The sequence below is a fragment of the Setaria italica genome, chromosome I (assembly GCF_000263155.2).
Source record: "Setaria italica strain Yugu1 chromosome I, Setaria_italica_v2.0, whole genome shotgun sequence".
Taxonomy (NCBI): domain Eukaryota; kingdom Viridiplantae; phylum Streptophyta; class Magnoliopsida; order Poales; family Poaceae; genus Setaria; species Setaria italica.
Window position 1 is genome coordinate 39,655,427 of NC_028450.1, and position 16,333 is coordinate 39,671,759.

Here is a 16,333-nt window from a genome sequence, read left to right on the forward strand (position 1 = left end):
ATGTTCGGACAGAAGTTACCACGGACAATTCGATTCCAGAGGAATCTCCGGGTGCAGTCGCGCTCTCTGTGGCATGTGGTTACAGCTTTGGTGCCGGGAGAACGGATACTTTGCCGGTGTCTTCTCTCGTTGAGTTATTTCCCACACAGGTGGATGCGTAAAGCTAACACTGATAGGTCATTACAGCAACTAACGAATGTCCATGGGAATACTTTAGCTAATATTCCCCTACCGTCTTTTCGTTAATGGACTTTTAATTTGTGAGCTAGAACATCACATAATGTTGGTCAGGTCCCATCTGTGGGCAGGTGATGGTGACCACAAGCCTTCTGTTTACTTAAAGGAGTTCATGGGAAGAAAGTGGTTTGTAGAATCTCTAGTGCAGCCCTGTCCTCAAGAATTCGAGCAGTATAATGTCGCCAATTCGTTATGAACTTATGGTACTTCAAAGGAATTTAAGCCGAAAGGAGCAGGGGAGCACCAAGTCAACAAATACCTAAAATTTGGCAGAATACCATGATTTTTTTTGCAGGAAGAATACCATGAATTTGTATGGTTGATGCTTAAAATCGCAGTCGTTTTTCCTCCGAAAAAAAAAAGTTTGGCACTTGTTACAATGACACAATAACATTCAATATCTCTGGCTCGAAATTGAAATGACGGCATAAAATTATATGAAAACATTTGGCCTGGACTTTTATATCGGGGAAAAAATCTACCCAAAATGGGCCTACCTCCAAGCGTACGTGTCACGGAACGCGTCTCTTTTCTTTCCCACCTTCCTCTCCCGTTCCCGAAGACGAAACTCCCCCTCGCCGTGCCCCGCCTCCCGCTCCACCCTCCACCGACGCCTCTGTCGTCAGGCCAGGCGGTCACCACCACCACGCCACCGACCAGTTGCCGCGTTCCCGGATCCTCACACGGCCAGCCCACCCGGACCCGGAAACCCGCGCGCGCGCGTATTAATAACGGCCACCTCTCTCTCTCTCTCTGTCTCTCCCGCCCCGAAGCCCACGCACCTAGCGACTAGCGCAGATTCGTTCCACGCCCCCCTCCCCTCGCCCGCGCTCCCAGATCTCGCACGCCTCCCGCAAGGTACGCCACCTTCCCTCCTAATGCTTATGGTGTTCAACCTTCTCTGTACATGGATCGTTGGTTGGTTGATCTGTACTTTTTGTGATTGGGCGGTTTGTGGGGTGCGATTTGCGTTGTTCGGGGAGCGAGGGGAGGGGGATCTCCGTTGGAATGAGTTGATTTCGCGGTTTAGAGGGTGCAAATCTGATGAGTAGTGATCCTGAGATTGGGCGCTTGGAGCCGGATCTAGGGGTGATTTCGCTAATGGGAAGCTATAGGAAGGCCTGTATATTCCTACTTCTGGAAAGGGTGGGTCAGGTGCTCTTGCTGTTGTGATCTTTGTCGCCTAGTAAGGCTGCGGCCGGATTATTGGTTGGCGGGAATTTATCAAAATAACACAAAAACAACTGGTGCCACGAGATCAGGGGAGTTTGGATCAGGCTACGACTTATAATTGTTATCTTCTGATTATTGGCGGGAGTTTGTCAAATCAAAATAATAAAAAAGAATTGGTGCCAGGAGATCAGGAGATTTCGAATCAGGCTACGGCTTATAATTGTTACCTTCTGATTGTTAATGATTTGAATCAGTGCATCTGTTGGTATGGATAGAACATTGTTGGATCCGACCTAGGACTAGGACACCTTCATTGAGGTGCCTACAGAATAATTAGAAAAAAGTATATAATTTTTCTCAGTTTAAAAAAACTAGCAGTGTTTGCAGGTCATCAATAGAATGCCATAGAATGGGTTGTGCTTGAATTGGAATCAATCTTTGAGCTGATTGTCTTCTAATGCTGCAAACATGAGGCAATCAGTAGAAACTGACCTATCCTTACAACCTAATAGATATTAGGTGTCCCAAGTATGTAACATTGTCTTTCTCAACAGATAAAAGTGGTTGTTTTGCCCTTTTAATATTATGGTTCTTCTTTTTGCGTTTGGCATGTGCAAGTTTTGTACCTTTATTTACGAAGCTACAATACCAATTATAATCGAATACCGCAGGGTAACTTTGAGCTATGGGCACAGTTGTGGATGCTCCAGCAGTTGTGGCTGAGGAGGTACTTTGCATTACTCATTTATTTGAAGCTCCTGATCCCTATCTATTTGATGATTCACTTTGCTGCAAAAGCACTAGGTTTATTGAGAATGTTCAGCATCTTGCCTTTTCATCATCAAAATGTAATTCAGGTTGCTCAACAATTTAGTTTAACAATCAGGCCTTTCTGAGTTTCAAATTTCTATTACATCAACAGTTGGCACCCTTGAACCTTGCAGTGTTATGACTAAAATGTTAGAATCAGTTTGCTTCATTAGTGTGTATGCCTTGTTTTCCTGTCTGATTCATGCTTCAAGAGATTGCATCCACCTCCATATCATGTTTTCATTATTCATAACTATCTCATAAAACCTGTGAACACGTTATTCATTATTCATAACTATGGTTCATCTAAGAAATGTCAATGTGCAGGTGACTGAGAACATGTTAGGTGGCAAGAAAGTTACAGTTGTATTTGTTCTAGGTATGTGTTCTATCTTTAGTAATGTTTGGTTATTTGTATTCTACCTCATAGAGGAGAATGAGCTTATACGAGCTTTGAACTTATAAATTAGTCCATATATTATATGGGGCTACTATATGCACTTTAAATAGATGATTTTGCTTTGCATCTGACCAAGAATTTACACATAGGTGGTCCTGGAAGTGGAAAAGGCACACAGTGTGCTAACATTGTGGAGCACTTTGGATTCACCCATCTTAGTGCTGGAGATCTTTTGCGTGCAGAGATCAAATCTGGCTCTGAGAACGGGTATGTTCTTTTCCCTCCATTAGGAAGCAATTTCTTACCTTTTATTTCATTTTCCTTCTGAAGAGATTTTTTTTTAAAAAAAAGGATAAATCCTGTTGAGTTGCATTTTAAAAAAATTGTGTGTTCTCTGTCTATGGTACTTCTTGATGCTTCACAGAACCATGATTGAGAACATGATAAAGGAGGGAAAGATTGTTCCATCGGAGGTAACTATAAAGCTGTTGCAGCAGGCAATGATAAAAAGTGAAAACGACAAATTCCTGATCGATGGATTTCCAAGGAACGAGGAGAATCGTGCAGCATTTGAAAACGTTGTAAGGCCCTGTTTTTCATACACAAAATCTGTTTGCATTTAGTTCTCATGATAGTTTAAGAGACTACGATTCCATTCTTTTAGGTATTTATAAATGATTTGTTGACCATTAATTCTTTCTCATGTTTCAGACCAAAATTTCTCCTGCATTCGTGCTATTCTTTGACTGTTCTGAGGAAGAGATGGAAAGACGTCTTTTGGGGCGCAATCAGGTTTCCTTCATCATTAGTCAATTGTGTTTTCTTCCTTTAGCCACAAAATTATTGTTTCCAATATTTCACGTTGTGTTTTCAGGGGAGAGTTGATGATAACATTGAGACTATTAAGAAAAGGTTCAAAACTTTTGTTGAATCAAGTCTGCCTGTCATAGAGCATTATAACTCAAAGGACAAGGTTAAAAAGGTATTGGTGAATTATCTTGTCAGGGAAACTCCTATTGCACTCTGGTGTATAGTGTGATGTCGTATTATACAATAGAAACAAAGCTAGCAATAAGATGCATGCCAGCATAAATATATGGAGGATATTTTAGATATATCTTGTTTTCCGCTGAGTTAATGACAATTATATTCTCCAGTTTCCATTAATTGCTGGCCTTTCTTTTGGAATTTGTCCACATTAGCACCTACAGTAACTTGTTATTTTAACAGATTGATGCTGCAAAACCAATTCCTGAGGTGTTTGAAGACGTCAAAGCCATTTTTGCCCCATATGCGCCAAAGGTAAATTATTGGTCTCACTTGTTCTTTGTGTTATTGTGTGTTTCTTTTGCACTAGCATTTCCTGATTAGTCTTGTAGTCTCATGTTTGCCTTGCATTATTTTTGCATCGCGCTGAATAGGTTGTTTTCCATATTTGAGTGTACAGCTACAAGCATTAAATTATTTTTGCCTTCAAAAGTTTATTTTTCCATTATGTTTGTGTGACTAAAATACTATGAATCTACTTACTCATCACATTGTCTTCCTGTCTATCAGGCTGAATAGAGCAATACAAGGGACACCTTAAAAGGTTATGCATGGTGCCATAGGTAGGTACCTTCTATATTGTGCCTGACCTAAATGATTTCATCAGGTTCTTGCTGCCACGAGATACTCATGTAATATTCATAACCTTTTGCAGGCACCTCACAAACATATTTGTGATTATGAACCCTTTAATATAGAAGAAAAGTTTTGGCTCATGTGAGCTAGCAGCATATCAGTAGGCAATTCGATTTGTTACCAGCAATAAGTAGATCTGATTCCCAGCGGTCCTGCTAGAGTAACATTTTATTGTCGTCAGTGTATCCTTTGGATATTGTTGTACCAATGTGTAATTTACTGCATGGATGGACCATGAAAACCTTCTCCCCACCCACACCTGTTGTACCAATGTGGCATTGCGGAAAGTAAAACTGCCGTCATATTCTTTTATAAGTGATACGATTATTCTTGTAGCCCTTCAAATATCTCTTGAACAGCATTTCACTGGATTTTTGTTTGGTCGCTTTGCAACATGGTGCCCTTGTAACATTGCATCTGATGTGAATACTGCTTATTTGGTTAAGAGTAATACAACTTGCAAAATTGTATATTGCATCCCATGTGGGAAATATTGCGGAATCTCATGAATCATAACACCAAAGTCTATATGACTGTATAGGTGATCGTAGTATACAGGCATAGCTTATTTGTGTTCTTCTCCTGAGGTCAATATGTTGTTCTGGCAAAGCGGCAATCTTTTTCTCCCTCCAGAGGCGAGAACATCGTGGACCATTTGTGAGAAGATTGGAGCACCACGGATCAAGAGGGAGGAACTCAGCAGCGTATCTGAAGGAAACCGACCGTTTTGCACCATCTGTGAGACTGAGAAAACTCCCATTCCTCTCCTTCCCGCTTTTAAGGATTTTGGGCCAGGTTCAATGAACGTCACCCCCTTGCCTGTTTTAAGAATGAGAAGGGAAAATGATACACCTCCAAATTTGGGCAGGCATGTCAAATGAATGGACCCAGTAAACGGCCAAATGCCATGATCCAGACTCAACAAGAACAAGAACATCACTCTTCTTTCCTCCGCAGCTTAGCAGCTGCAACCTGCGGCACAAGACGAGAGCTTTGCTGCAGGAAAAATACTCCAGTGCCGGGTGGGTGATTGCTTCGGGAGTTTAAACTGAAATCACAGCAAAAAATATTACAGCAAAACCGGAACCGCTGATTTGTGTCCACAGGCCAAGAGAGGAGACCACTCCGGTCCATTCCATCTTTTCTCAGCTTTTATTTGGGCCCTCTAGTGGGGATCATATCTCATCAAATATGCGTATCTCGCACGTAGCCTTTTTGCTAAGCTGCTGGTTGGCATGTGGGGCGCTGCAAGATGGTAAGCAAGCACTCCATGTGGATGCGGGCGGCAAGCAAATGCAGAGCCGTCACGCTCCCGACATCGCTCTCAGCCTCTCACACCACACGCTCCAGTTCCCCAATGCCATTCCGTTGCATCGGGTAGCAGTAGGCCGGTTCTGCTACTACGAGTTGGCATGCTGACCAGTACGAGCACACCAGCCACCGCCCAGGCCGCCGAGGGCGTGAAAGCCATCAAGCCCCGCAGCCGCGGCGCTTGAACACTGCACGCTGCGGTCGCATGAACTTATTTCTGCCGATCGAGCTCGGCTGTTCAGGTTTCAAAAAAAAAAAAAAAGCTCGGCTGTTCGCAGCTGGCTGATCCTGACCGGCACACGCACTGTTGTGCAACGTGCGATGGGAAATTGAGAATGGGGTAGTATACGTACGTGCGCTAAAGTCCATGCCATTTGCCATTTTGTTCGCTTTGCCGGTGTCCCATCGGCAAAGCCCATCAGGCCACATGAGGAGACTGTTTTAGTCATGGCCTGGTGGCCCCGCGCAGCTTCTGGTTCACCATGGATCTGGTAAAGAAAATCATCCCCTTTTTTTTTTGCAAAGGCAAAGCCTAGACAGAGACAAATCTCCTCCCACGTGTTCGCCATGCTTGCTAGTTTTTTACCTTTTCTGCTGGTATCATGGGTTGACGTGTGCACTGGCTAGATGATTAGTCTCTGTGTGTTGGGTTTGGCCGTAAAACGTTAAGCGAGCAGGTTAAAAGTTTGGTTGGCCGCCGGGCGCCGGCCGCGCGTCAACGTCGTCTCGCGCTCCGTGGACGGCGAAGGGGACGTGCCGAAAGCACCCAGAAGATTCCCGGAATCCGTGAAATCGACGGCCAGAAACCGCTCCACTTCAGGCGAGCTGGGCGCTCGCTGCCCGTCGACCGTCGTCGGCCACGGCGGCATATCCCGTGATTCCCCCGATTCCTTCTCCCGGCAACTGGGACTATTTGCATCAAGGTCACTAACACTCTCCTTATTTTCTTATACAGACGTCTTTACAAAGCCTTTTCCGGCTAACTTGTGTCGCTCGAAATTGCAAGGGGACTGGCATGAAAAAAACAGGCCTTTTAATTACGTCCCGATCCCCTTAAACACCGCAAATCGGAGTGGAGCCCGAGCGGGCAGAAGGTAGGGGCGCGCACGTGTTGCTGGTGACTCGCGTTGCATTGCACGGGCGGAGAGCGCCGAACCGGCAACGGAGGCAGAGGGCCCGGAGTTTAATACGAAACCGCCACCAAGCCGCTTGCTTCCGGCCTAGTTTCACCTCCCCCATTCCCTCGGAGTTGGATTTGCTCCCGAATCCGGCGAGGAAGCCGCCACTACGCCACGCCACGCCGCGCCGCCCGGTGAAGGAAGGCACGGTACCCTTGGCCTCGTCTCGAGCGGCGCGCGAGGGTCCGGGCACATCTGCCGCCGCCGCGATCCGGGGGGAGGGCCAGGCCAGGTTCGGCACCCCGAACCCTGTTTGTGTCGCCATCTTTTTGGTTTGAGGGATCGTGGTTCAAGCAGTGAATGCGGGATCTGTTGCGGGTGTATTGGGGGAAGGTGGGATTTCTTCTGGGATTTGGCTGGTGCCGCGCGGTGAGGGTGAGGATGAGGCTGGGCGGCATTAGGATTGGCGGCCTGTGGTGGGTTGGGGAATATAGAGATCGTGGCCTTCTGGTGTTACTTTGGGTTGTTTTGGTTTGGGGCTTTGTAGATTTCTGTTGACGGGTGAGATTTTGGGTGCTCCATCAGGCTTGTTTCTGTGAACTCTAAGTTTGATCGAGTTAGAATTTCTTAGCATATAATCACTTTTGTGTTTGTTTACCTTGGAGGTCGTGGGATCATGTGGTTTCCTTTTTATTGTATCTCTGTTGATCTCAATTTTTTTTCATGGCTTGTTTTACAAGAGTATTTCAGGATGTACTAGTTTGACAAGCTCTATTTTCTTTTGAAAAATGGTTTGTTGAAAACCTCTAATTGCTATTTTGAGGTGATGATTTTAGTATCGGTCATATGCACTGATCTTAATTTTTTTTAGACGATTTAACTAGTGCTGTTATAAGGTCCAGTTGCAAATGCTGCAGTGAAATAGTTCTGCATGTCCAGGCAAAAAATAGTTCCCTGTAAGCACGCATGCAGTTCATGTATTGCTATCTCTGTATCTTGATTCAGTTCTGCTGATCTAATTGACAGATTCGTACAAGTTTTCCTCCTATTAAAGGAAGCAATCCATTATGAAAGACTGGTCAATTTTCTCCAAGCTTGATAATAATGGAGGCTACCTCCACAAGTTCCCAGTAGGCTCTCCAATATCTCATGATATTGGGTTAGGATTGATATCACAAGTTGGAAATTTAGTTGAGTGTTCCTTCCAACATCCAAGGCATATATGTGCGACTGGAAGCGGAGCAGTTCAGGAGGCATTCAGCAGTTTCAACAAGTTTGCTGGAGCTTTCTATTTCTGGTTTTCTAGAGCATCAAACCCTAAGCTACTCCAAAGGCTGTCAGCGGCTGCTGGCTCGAGTTCAAGAGCTTGCAGGTCACACATCAAGCAAGTGACCTCTTGCTTGCAGCATTTACCTGGATTGCAATTTGGTTCACAATTAAGAGAAGAGCACGCTGTACAGGTGCTTTTAGCGAGGCTTGCAAGTGCAACTTTTGGACGCCTGTGGACTGAAGTGGAGGAGCACCATGCCTGCAATGTTCTCATGCTAGCTGCTGCTACCGTAATACCACCATTCGAAAACATGTACGTTTTTTGTCACATACTGTTTTTCTGAGATGAAAGAATTTTACCTTCTTTTTTATGTACCTTTTGGTTTGGCCTGTTAACGTTTTTTTTATCCATGAACCAGATCACCAAAAATGCTTGCTGAGTCATTGGCACTAGGAAAAGATGGTGGACATATCCGAGAACCTGCTGATCAGCCTTATTCAGAGGAAAACCGTTCAGGTTGTGCTTGTGTTGCTGTGCCAAGATTAATCCTGCCAGAAGATGCAACGGAACCAAAAACCGGGATCAAGTTCCCTACTATCCTTGAGGATAATTCCAATCTGAGTACAGAGGTCATTCTTCCAACTCGATCACTCTGTAAAATTTTGTTTCTTGGATCAATCAAATTTCCATATTAGCATATTAACGTCACTTTGTTCAGCACAAACTCCATAATGCTGTTGCTTTTTTGGTTGTACCGCACCATTTGATACATGCATCTGACAGTTAAACTGACAGGTGCTTGTTGGGATAGGTTTCAGAAGCATGCGAATAATGAGGGTGAAAAATCTGAATCTTTACGCCTTTGGATTATGTGAGTGAATTAATTTACCATGTTTGCTGTTTTTATTTACTGGTGACAGGTAGGTAGTTCTTAATGGCTGTTCCTTTTGGTTACTTATTGACATATTTTCAGACATACAACCGGATTCTATTTGCAAGAAGCTGGGTCCAAAATATGCTTGTATTCCAGATGCTGAGCTGAAGGATCACCCAGATTTCTATGAAGATCTTCTAAGGTGTGCAATGACATGTATCTTAATGAGTTCCATCATTAAAGATGTTTCAGGTTCTGGCCTTTATCTAGTTGGAAACGTGGGAATCATTAAAAGAAAAGAAAGAAAATGTGATTCGTAGATGCAATGACCTTAATTTTTTTTAATCCTCATCCGCATCCCATTTGTTGCCTTTGATGCTAGTAGAATTTCAATCCTGTCCAGGGAAAATATTGATATGACAGTCAGGCTAGTAGTAAGCTACAATGGCCTCAGCATTGGCACAGTTCGAGAGTAAGCATTCTTATTTTCATGTGGAAATTAGCATATCCTTGTCTTTATATTTGGTTCAAAATATGTTATCTTTTCAAGATTGAAGTTGATTATTTGTGTCAACGTGCTTTCCAGTGCATTTGAGAAGTCTCTTTGCTTCCGGTTGCAAAAGGTATTTGTCATCTATTCGCAGTCAGCTTATCATTTGCTTACCATATAGTCTTAATATAACTTTTTTGTATTGTATTTATACTTTCTTGAAACAGATGAATCCTAATACCGATTACCATTGTTTGAAGACATTTGGTTCTTATTTTAGTGAAGACATCCGTATACCTGCTGTAAGTCTTTATGTTACTCCTGGTATACATAAAATCCGTACCTTTGAGCACTAAGTGTTAAAAGTCAGCATAACTGCAGGGTACTAAGATCGACTTCCGGCAAACATCTGATGGGCAGCTAATAACTGAAAGTTAGTACCATATAGCTTATTCTTTCAGTATGATTTAATTTCTTGCCCCCACTACAATGTTTTGACTAAGAACATTTGTGTGCAGTTGATGGCAGACAAATTGGCACTGTCCAGAGCAAAGATCTCTGCAGTAAGTCAGAGCGTCAAGCTACTGGGCGTTTATGCCGATTGAGATCCTCTGCAATCAGGGGGGTGGTGACTTTGTCACTGACACGTGGGCCCGACGGTGCCAGGGGCCCACATGCAGTGACAAAGTCACTACGCAGTGGACTGCAGAGGAGCCTCTCCATGCATCTGTATTTAGAATTTCCAAATCATTAGTGCTTATTATATTATGCCTTTACGAACAGGAGCTTTCTTCGATATGTACATTGGTGATCCCCCTGTTTCGGTGGAGACCAAACAAGACATTGCGCAAAATGTGGCTGGACTCATAAGAAGATGCTAGGAGAACAGGACAACTTAATCGAAGAACTTGGAATTATTTCATTCATCTATACAAGGAGAGGAGATACATAGAAAAGAAGCCAGGAGAGGATCGATTGTATTTATAGTTGGAAGACGTGCAACTTGTAAACAAAACTAGCAAAAATTGCAACAAACTCAGAGGTCTAGCATCCTTCTAGGGAAATGCCTCCATGCTTTTCATATGGCTTGGCATTTTCCATTTCCTGGCCACTGTATCACGTACAAGCACAATGATACAGTTAGAAGTGTTACAACTAGAGAATGTTTCTTTACCCCCATCAAGGGCCCTGCTTGGTTTCTCAAGATTGATTGTTCTATTTTGTTTATTTATTTTCACTGGTGTGCCGATCTGTATTTAGCAAAGCTGGGGTAAAGATGGCGTGTTCGTGTAAAGTTGATACTTGATACACATGGTGGTGAATAGGGTTCTTGTGCCTGTACGTCTGTTCTGACCTGAGGTTGAGAACAGCAAGCTAGCTGCAAGCGAATTTCAGCAAGTCAACTGCACGAGTACAACACGTGAGTCTCTTTACTTGTGTAGCCGTGGTATCCTTTGTCGAGATTCAAATCAAATCCTGGGGAGTAGTATCACGCCACGCCACGCCACTATTTGATCGTCGCTATAAGGGCACGTACAACGGGGCTGTAAGCCCCGTCTCCGTAGCCTCCAAAATGCAAAAAAGACCCCCGCCGCTCAGCAGTAAAGGAGGAAAGAGAAGATGAGCGTCGCCTCACCACGCGACGGCCCGAGCTCGTGCTCCCAGGCCAAGACGCCGGCTCGCCGCGCGTTGTACGGAGGCGTCGGCTCGCTTCATCGCCTCGCGGATCCAGCTGCGCGCGCGCGAGAGAGGTGAAGATTGCCGCCAAAATCCCCAATATATGTCTCGGCTTCATCCTTCTCCGCCTCCACCATTCTTCCTCGCCCATCTCCACCGATCTTTGCTGCACTGCCTCGTCGTCGACTGTCTCCGCCGTCCTCGCTGCCGTTGCCTGTCTGTCGCCGTTCTTTGCTGCCCAGCCACCGTCCGATGTCAAAGGAGGCGGCACCAGCTTCGAAGAGGAAGGCTACGGCGGCGGAGAATACCAGGACGTCCGCCGCTCCGACGGCGGCGATGGGGAGCAGGCTTCCCCATGGAACCGGCTTGGCGGCAGCATTCATGGGGCGTGCAAGCAGCTTGGCAGCAGCACCCAACTCATCCAACCCGGCCCTCTTCCCTGCTGGTCGCGGATTTGGCTCCACCGGACGGGGATTTCCAACATCTGGTGGCTCTCCTTCCTCCAATGGATTCCCAATCCCTCCTTCCCCATGTCCAGTATGGTGGGAAGCACCTGGAGTTGGTACTCCATCGAATTGGGATCCAACAAGGTAAAACACTAAGCTCTATCTGTAAATTAACCCATGTGTGCTCTGAATGTTTGTTCTTCCAGTAGAATCTTTTGCTTTGATTGAATGTCTGCTCTGTATATTACTTTCTATTTGTCAGCAGCAATGCTTAAACTATAGGACTACTCCAAATGCTAATTTCATATCTTGAATTTGTGGTGTTAAACTGCTATCAGGTGCTGTTAAATTAGCTCTTTTTTGGTGTGAACCACTCAGTTTGTGCTCAGTTTGGTGTGAACCACTCAGTTTGTGCTCTGAATTTGGTTCTGAACACATAACAAAAGTGATATGTTATATACCACACTTTGTAGTGATTCCCTATAGGATTACAGAATGTGATCTGTTATAAGAAACTGAGATGCATATTGGTAGTGCTAAAATTATTAGGACTACCTGATTAGGTGCATTCAGAATGCATAAGTTGATGGTACCCCAAATTTTGCACATGGTGGCACTATTAATTTCTGATGTGTGTTATTTTTTTACTTAAGGGACAAAGAGACACACCCACCTGGTGGATTTATGAGTTATTTTCCTAACCAGCCGCATAACTTTCATTTGGTTGGAGCAACAATGAGTACAACAGTTTCAAACCACAATGCTGAAAGTTCACCAATAGATTTGGAAAATTTATCTGATCACCAGCATGATGGAGTTGATAGTGATAGAGAAAATGTAAGAACTGAAAAGCGGATCTTATGGACAATAGATGAGGATGAAAAATTGATGAGCTCTTGGGTTGAAAATTCTACAGACTCTACACAAGGAGCTGATAGGGGTGGCAACCAGTATTGGGGTGAGGTTGTTGATTCGTACAACAAGAGTATCCCGTTAAATAGGAAAAGAAATGCCAAGCAATGCAAGGATCGATGGCACAAGATCAATAAGTGGACTGACCTTTTTGAATGTGCTTACTTGAAGGCTCAAAGAGTATTTGCAAGTGGTTATTCTGAGGATATGTGGTATGATGCAGCCCAAACCTTTTATGTGGAGGACAACAAAAAGCTTAAGCTAGGACCCTTCACGCTAAAAAAGGTTTGGAAAGCTTGCCGAGGAGAGCCGAAGTGGAAGACATACAATGAAGAGTTGAAGAAGGCACGTAAAAGGAAGGCACACCAGCTTGATCAAGGAGAGGATACAAATGATGAAAGTTCAGATGAAATGCCAAAGAGACCAATAGGGCAGAAAGCAGCAAAAAAGGCTTCTCTTGCTGCAAAAGGTAAATCAAAGGAACTAGGTGAAGATGGTATATCAAAAGAGTCAGCAATTGATGTGGATGGACTTGATAAGTTGAGCAAAATACAAGAAAATGTTGCTGCAAATCGCATGAAGGCATTAGAGATTCAACAGAAATTGTCTGCTGAGAAGCTTGAAAGCTCTAGGATGGCTCACCTTACTGCTCAGGAGAACAGAGAGGCAAAGAAACTTGAGAAAGAGGCCAAGATGATGGAGGCCTACACTACTCTCATCTCTAGAGATACAAGTGCAATGTCTGATGAAGAAAAGTCTGAACATATTGCTACCATGAAGTGTTTTAGAGAGAGGCTATTTCCTAGTAGTACTTAATTTTGGTATGTATAGCTGCAGTGTACTGTATACTCAGTTTATTATTACCAACTATAATCTGATTGTGTGTTTGTGATTGCAGGGACTATGAAGACATTTGAGATGAATTTTGCTATAAGATTGGCTTTTTCCAGTGTAGTACTATCTGGACTGTTCAGTTATCTAGTGTGTGAACTTGTGAGTTAAATTGCTATCAGTTTTTCAGTTTATGAACTTGTAAGTTAAAGTGCTATCTCGATGAGAAAAATGCTATCTGGACTTGTAAGTTTTTCAGTGTATGAACTTGTAAGTTAATTGCTATCTGGACTGTTCAGTTTTTCGTCAACCATATGTAATCTGGAAGCATCAATTTGTGTTTGTCTAGTGTGAACAGATGGCCGTTTTCATGTTCAGTTGTGCATGTCAGTTTCAGCATGTGCCTGTTCAGTTTGTGCGTGCACCAGTTCATATGTGTGTGTGCTTGTTCAGCTATGCGTGTGACTGTTCAGTTTGTGCGTGTGACTGTTGAGTCTGTGCCTCTTTGCTTTCCTGATTGGTGTATAAAATGTTTGCGAGTGGTAGAGACTTTTTCCATTCCATTTTCATCCGGCATAGTATACTCTTTCCTATGGACTCTCCTTCGCCACCAGATGATCAAAATTATCTTGAGGAAGCCGAGGATTTTGATCCTACAGAGGTGTTCACTGTAGAAGATTTGCTAGCAGAGGATGAAATCTTGGAAGAATTTATATGCAAGATTGGAGATCAATTGATGGCCGGTACTGTTGAAGAATCATCTGAAACTCGCCACCGTCGACGACAGATTGGACCAAGGAGGTACATACCAAGGAGTCGTGAGAAAGGTCATGATGATCTCGTCGCTAATTATTTTTCCGCAAATCCTATATACACCGATGAAATGTTCCGTAGGAGATTTCGCATGAATAAACCCTTGTTTCTTCGCATCGTACATACTTTAAGTGAGAGGTTTCCTTATTTTACACAAAGGCCGGATGCAACTGGTAGAGAAGGGCTGTCATCACTTCAAAAGTGTACATCGGCTATTCGGATGCTAGCATACGGTACACCGGCAGATGCACTTGATGAGGTGCTCAAGATTGCTGCAAGCACTTCATTGGATATTTTGGGAAAATTTGCTATTGGAATTATTGAATGTTTTGGTAATGAATACTTGCGCCCTCCTACTACCGATGAACTAGAAAAAATTTTACAAGTCAATGAGGCTCGAGGTTTTCCTGGAATGTTGGGAAGCATTGATTGTATGCACTGGGCATGGAAGAATTGTCCAAAAGGATGGGCTGGTATGTTCACACGTGGTGATAAGGGTGTTCCAACTATGATCCTCGAAGCAGTGGCCTCTCATGATCTCCGTATATGGCATGCCTTCTTTGGTACCGCCGGATCTCAGAACGATCTCAATGTTCTAAACAAATCACCACTGTTCATCGATGTCATAAAAGGTGAAGCTCCTAAGGTACATTACATTGTAAATGGAAATCAGTATGAAATGGGCTACTACCTCGGTGATAGAATATATCCAGAATGGGCGGTGATCGTGAAGACAATATCGTCTCCTCAGACGGATAAAGACAAACTATATGCAAAGATGCAAGAAGGAGCAAGAAAGGATGTCGAGTGCGCATTTGGCGTTTTGCAGTCCCGCTTTGATATTGTTCGTCGACCGGCAAGGCTATGGAAGCAGATGGACGTTATCAACATAATGCAAGCTTGTGTTATCCTTCACAATATGATTGTGGAAGATGAGAAGGAATTGGTTAGAGTTCCTTTGGATGTCAATGAGAATGCGAGTGCGACGATAGTGCTCCCGCCTGAAGTTCGCACTAGCAACGACCCTAATCCATGCTTTACAGAGGTACTTCGGAGGAATTCCGCTATCCAAGCTCGGCCCACGCATAGGCAACTCAAGAAAGATCTAGTCGAGCACATATGGCAGCGCTATGGAAATAGAGGAAATTAGAAAAAAATGTTGCAATCATATTATATTATATTTGTTTTATGAGAACATGCTATATGCCATTATATATAAATATCATTTGCATTTATGGTTATAAAAAATATTGTAATCATGTTCATGTTACATTTGTTTGTTTCTTATCAAACATCACAATGGTCTACTAAAATGATATGCACGATTGATCATGGCTAAATCCGAGCATTAAAACACTTGCAGACAACTAAACAGACAACCTCTGTCTGTGGATTGTACGTAGTGTCTATTTACCCGTCTGTATTGTTGATCTTAATAACATACAGACAGGAGGCTGTCTCACCGTTGTACATGCCCTAATATCTGTGCATTTCAGTCACATTTTCATATGATATTTGGAACGAAAGGTGATTCTGCTGGCAAACATTGAAGAAACGTTCATCTCATTTTGGCAACTTGATAGCATGCAAAGAAAGGTTCTAAGGTCTATTCCCAGTAGGTAGTTTCATCTCACAATTTTCAAGAGTGACGTGTCATCAAAAAAGGTTTGAGTTGATGAATGAAACCGATTCTCCCAATGCAAAGTTTCATTTCACGATTTTATAGGCTGCGCATACCATTTAATTGCAAGGCATGTTATTGGATATAGTCAAATGAAATGAAACTCTCTAGCCCCTAATGCCAGTTTTAGTCTTGGAAACAGTGCATACACAATTTCATAATTACGTTACCATGTCATCACATATGCTGATGTATCATTGTATTTAATATGCATGAAACCTCTATAAAACTTCCACCGAACCTAATACTGCATAAGGCTAATCCCAGTGGGAGTTTCATAGAGGTTTCATGCACATTAAATACGGTGACACATCAGCATATGTGATGACATGGCATGGTAATTATGAAGTGAGAAAGGGAAGGAGTTTCATCGTGATGAAACTGTGTATACACTGTTTCCAAGACTATGAAACCTATTGAAACTTGCATTGGGGACTATAGAGTTTCATTTCATCTAACCATATCCAATCACATACCTCACAATTAAATGTCATAGGCATCCTATGAAATCGTGAAATGAAACTATGTACTGGGACTCCCTGTTTCATTCATGAGAATACACCTCATGAGATGATGTGGCATCCTTATAAACAGTGCAATGAAATCT

General features: G+C 43.3%; 4 protein-coding genes across 4 annotated transcripts; all 4 read left to right on the top strand.

Annotated features, from left to right (window-relative positions):
- The first annotated feature begins 829 nt into the window (after window positions 1-829).
- On the top strand, window positions 830-4,696 carry LOC101773703 (UMP-CMP kinase 4). Its single transcript, XM_004954050.4, has 10 exons — window positions 830-1,095; window positions 2,082-2,137; window positions 2,548-2,599; window positions 2,770-2,887; window positions 3,045-3,201; window positions 3,332-3,412; window positions 3,495-3,602; window positions 3,851-3,922; window positions 4,178-4,230; window positions 4,323-4,696. The coding sequence occupies exons 2-9, from the start codon at window positions 2,096-2,098 to the stop codon at window positions 4,184-4,186; spliced, it is 639 nt and encodes a 212-aa protein (XP_004954107.1). The 5' UTR covers window positions 830-1,095; window positions 2,082-2,095; the 3' UTR covers window positions 4,187-4,230; window positions 4,323-4,696.
- A 1,982-nt stretch (window positions 4,697-6,678) lies between these two features.
- Window positions 6,679-10,570, top strand: LOC101774370 (fatty-acid-binding protein 2). Its single transcript, XM_004954052.3, has 11 exons — window positions 6,679-7,024; window positions 7,759-8,314; window positions 8,421-8,631; window positions 8,798-8,873; window positions 8,976-9,078; window positions 9,280-9,348; window positions 9,463-9,499; window positions 9,594-9,668; window positions 9,748-9,799; window positions 9,885-9,929; window positions 10,150-10,570. The coding sequence occupies exons 2-11, from the start codon at window positions 7,800-7,802 to the stop codon at window positions 10,245-10,247; spliced, it is 1,281 nt and encodes a 426-aa protein (XP_004954109.1). The 5' UTR covers window positions 6,679-7,024; window positions 7,759-7,799; the 3' UTR covers window positions 10,248-10,570.
- Window positions 10,571-10,738: 168 nt separating this feature from the next.
- On the top strand, window positions 10,739-13,584 carry LOC101781403 (glutathione S-transferase T3-like). Its single transcript, XM_012845684.2, has 2 exons — window positions 10,739-11,633; window positions 12,143-13,584. Exons 1-2 carry the CDS (start codon window positions 11,296-11,298, stop codon window positions 13,215-13,217), a joined length of 1,413 nt encoding a protein of 470 aa, XP_012701138.1. The 5' UTR covers window positions 10,739-11,295; the 3' UTR covers window positions 13,218-13,584.
- Window positions 13,585-14,022: 438 nt separating this feature from the next.
- Window positions 14,023-15,195, top strand: LOC105914322. The gene has a single exon (XM_022828883.1). It carries the CDS (start codon window positions 14,116-14,118, stop codon window positions 15,193-15,195), a length of 1,080 nt encoding a protein of 359 aa, XP_022684618.1. The 5' UTR covers window positions 14,023-14,115.
- Window positions 15,196-16,333: the final 1,138 nt, after the last annotated feature.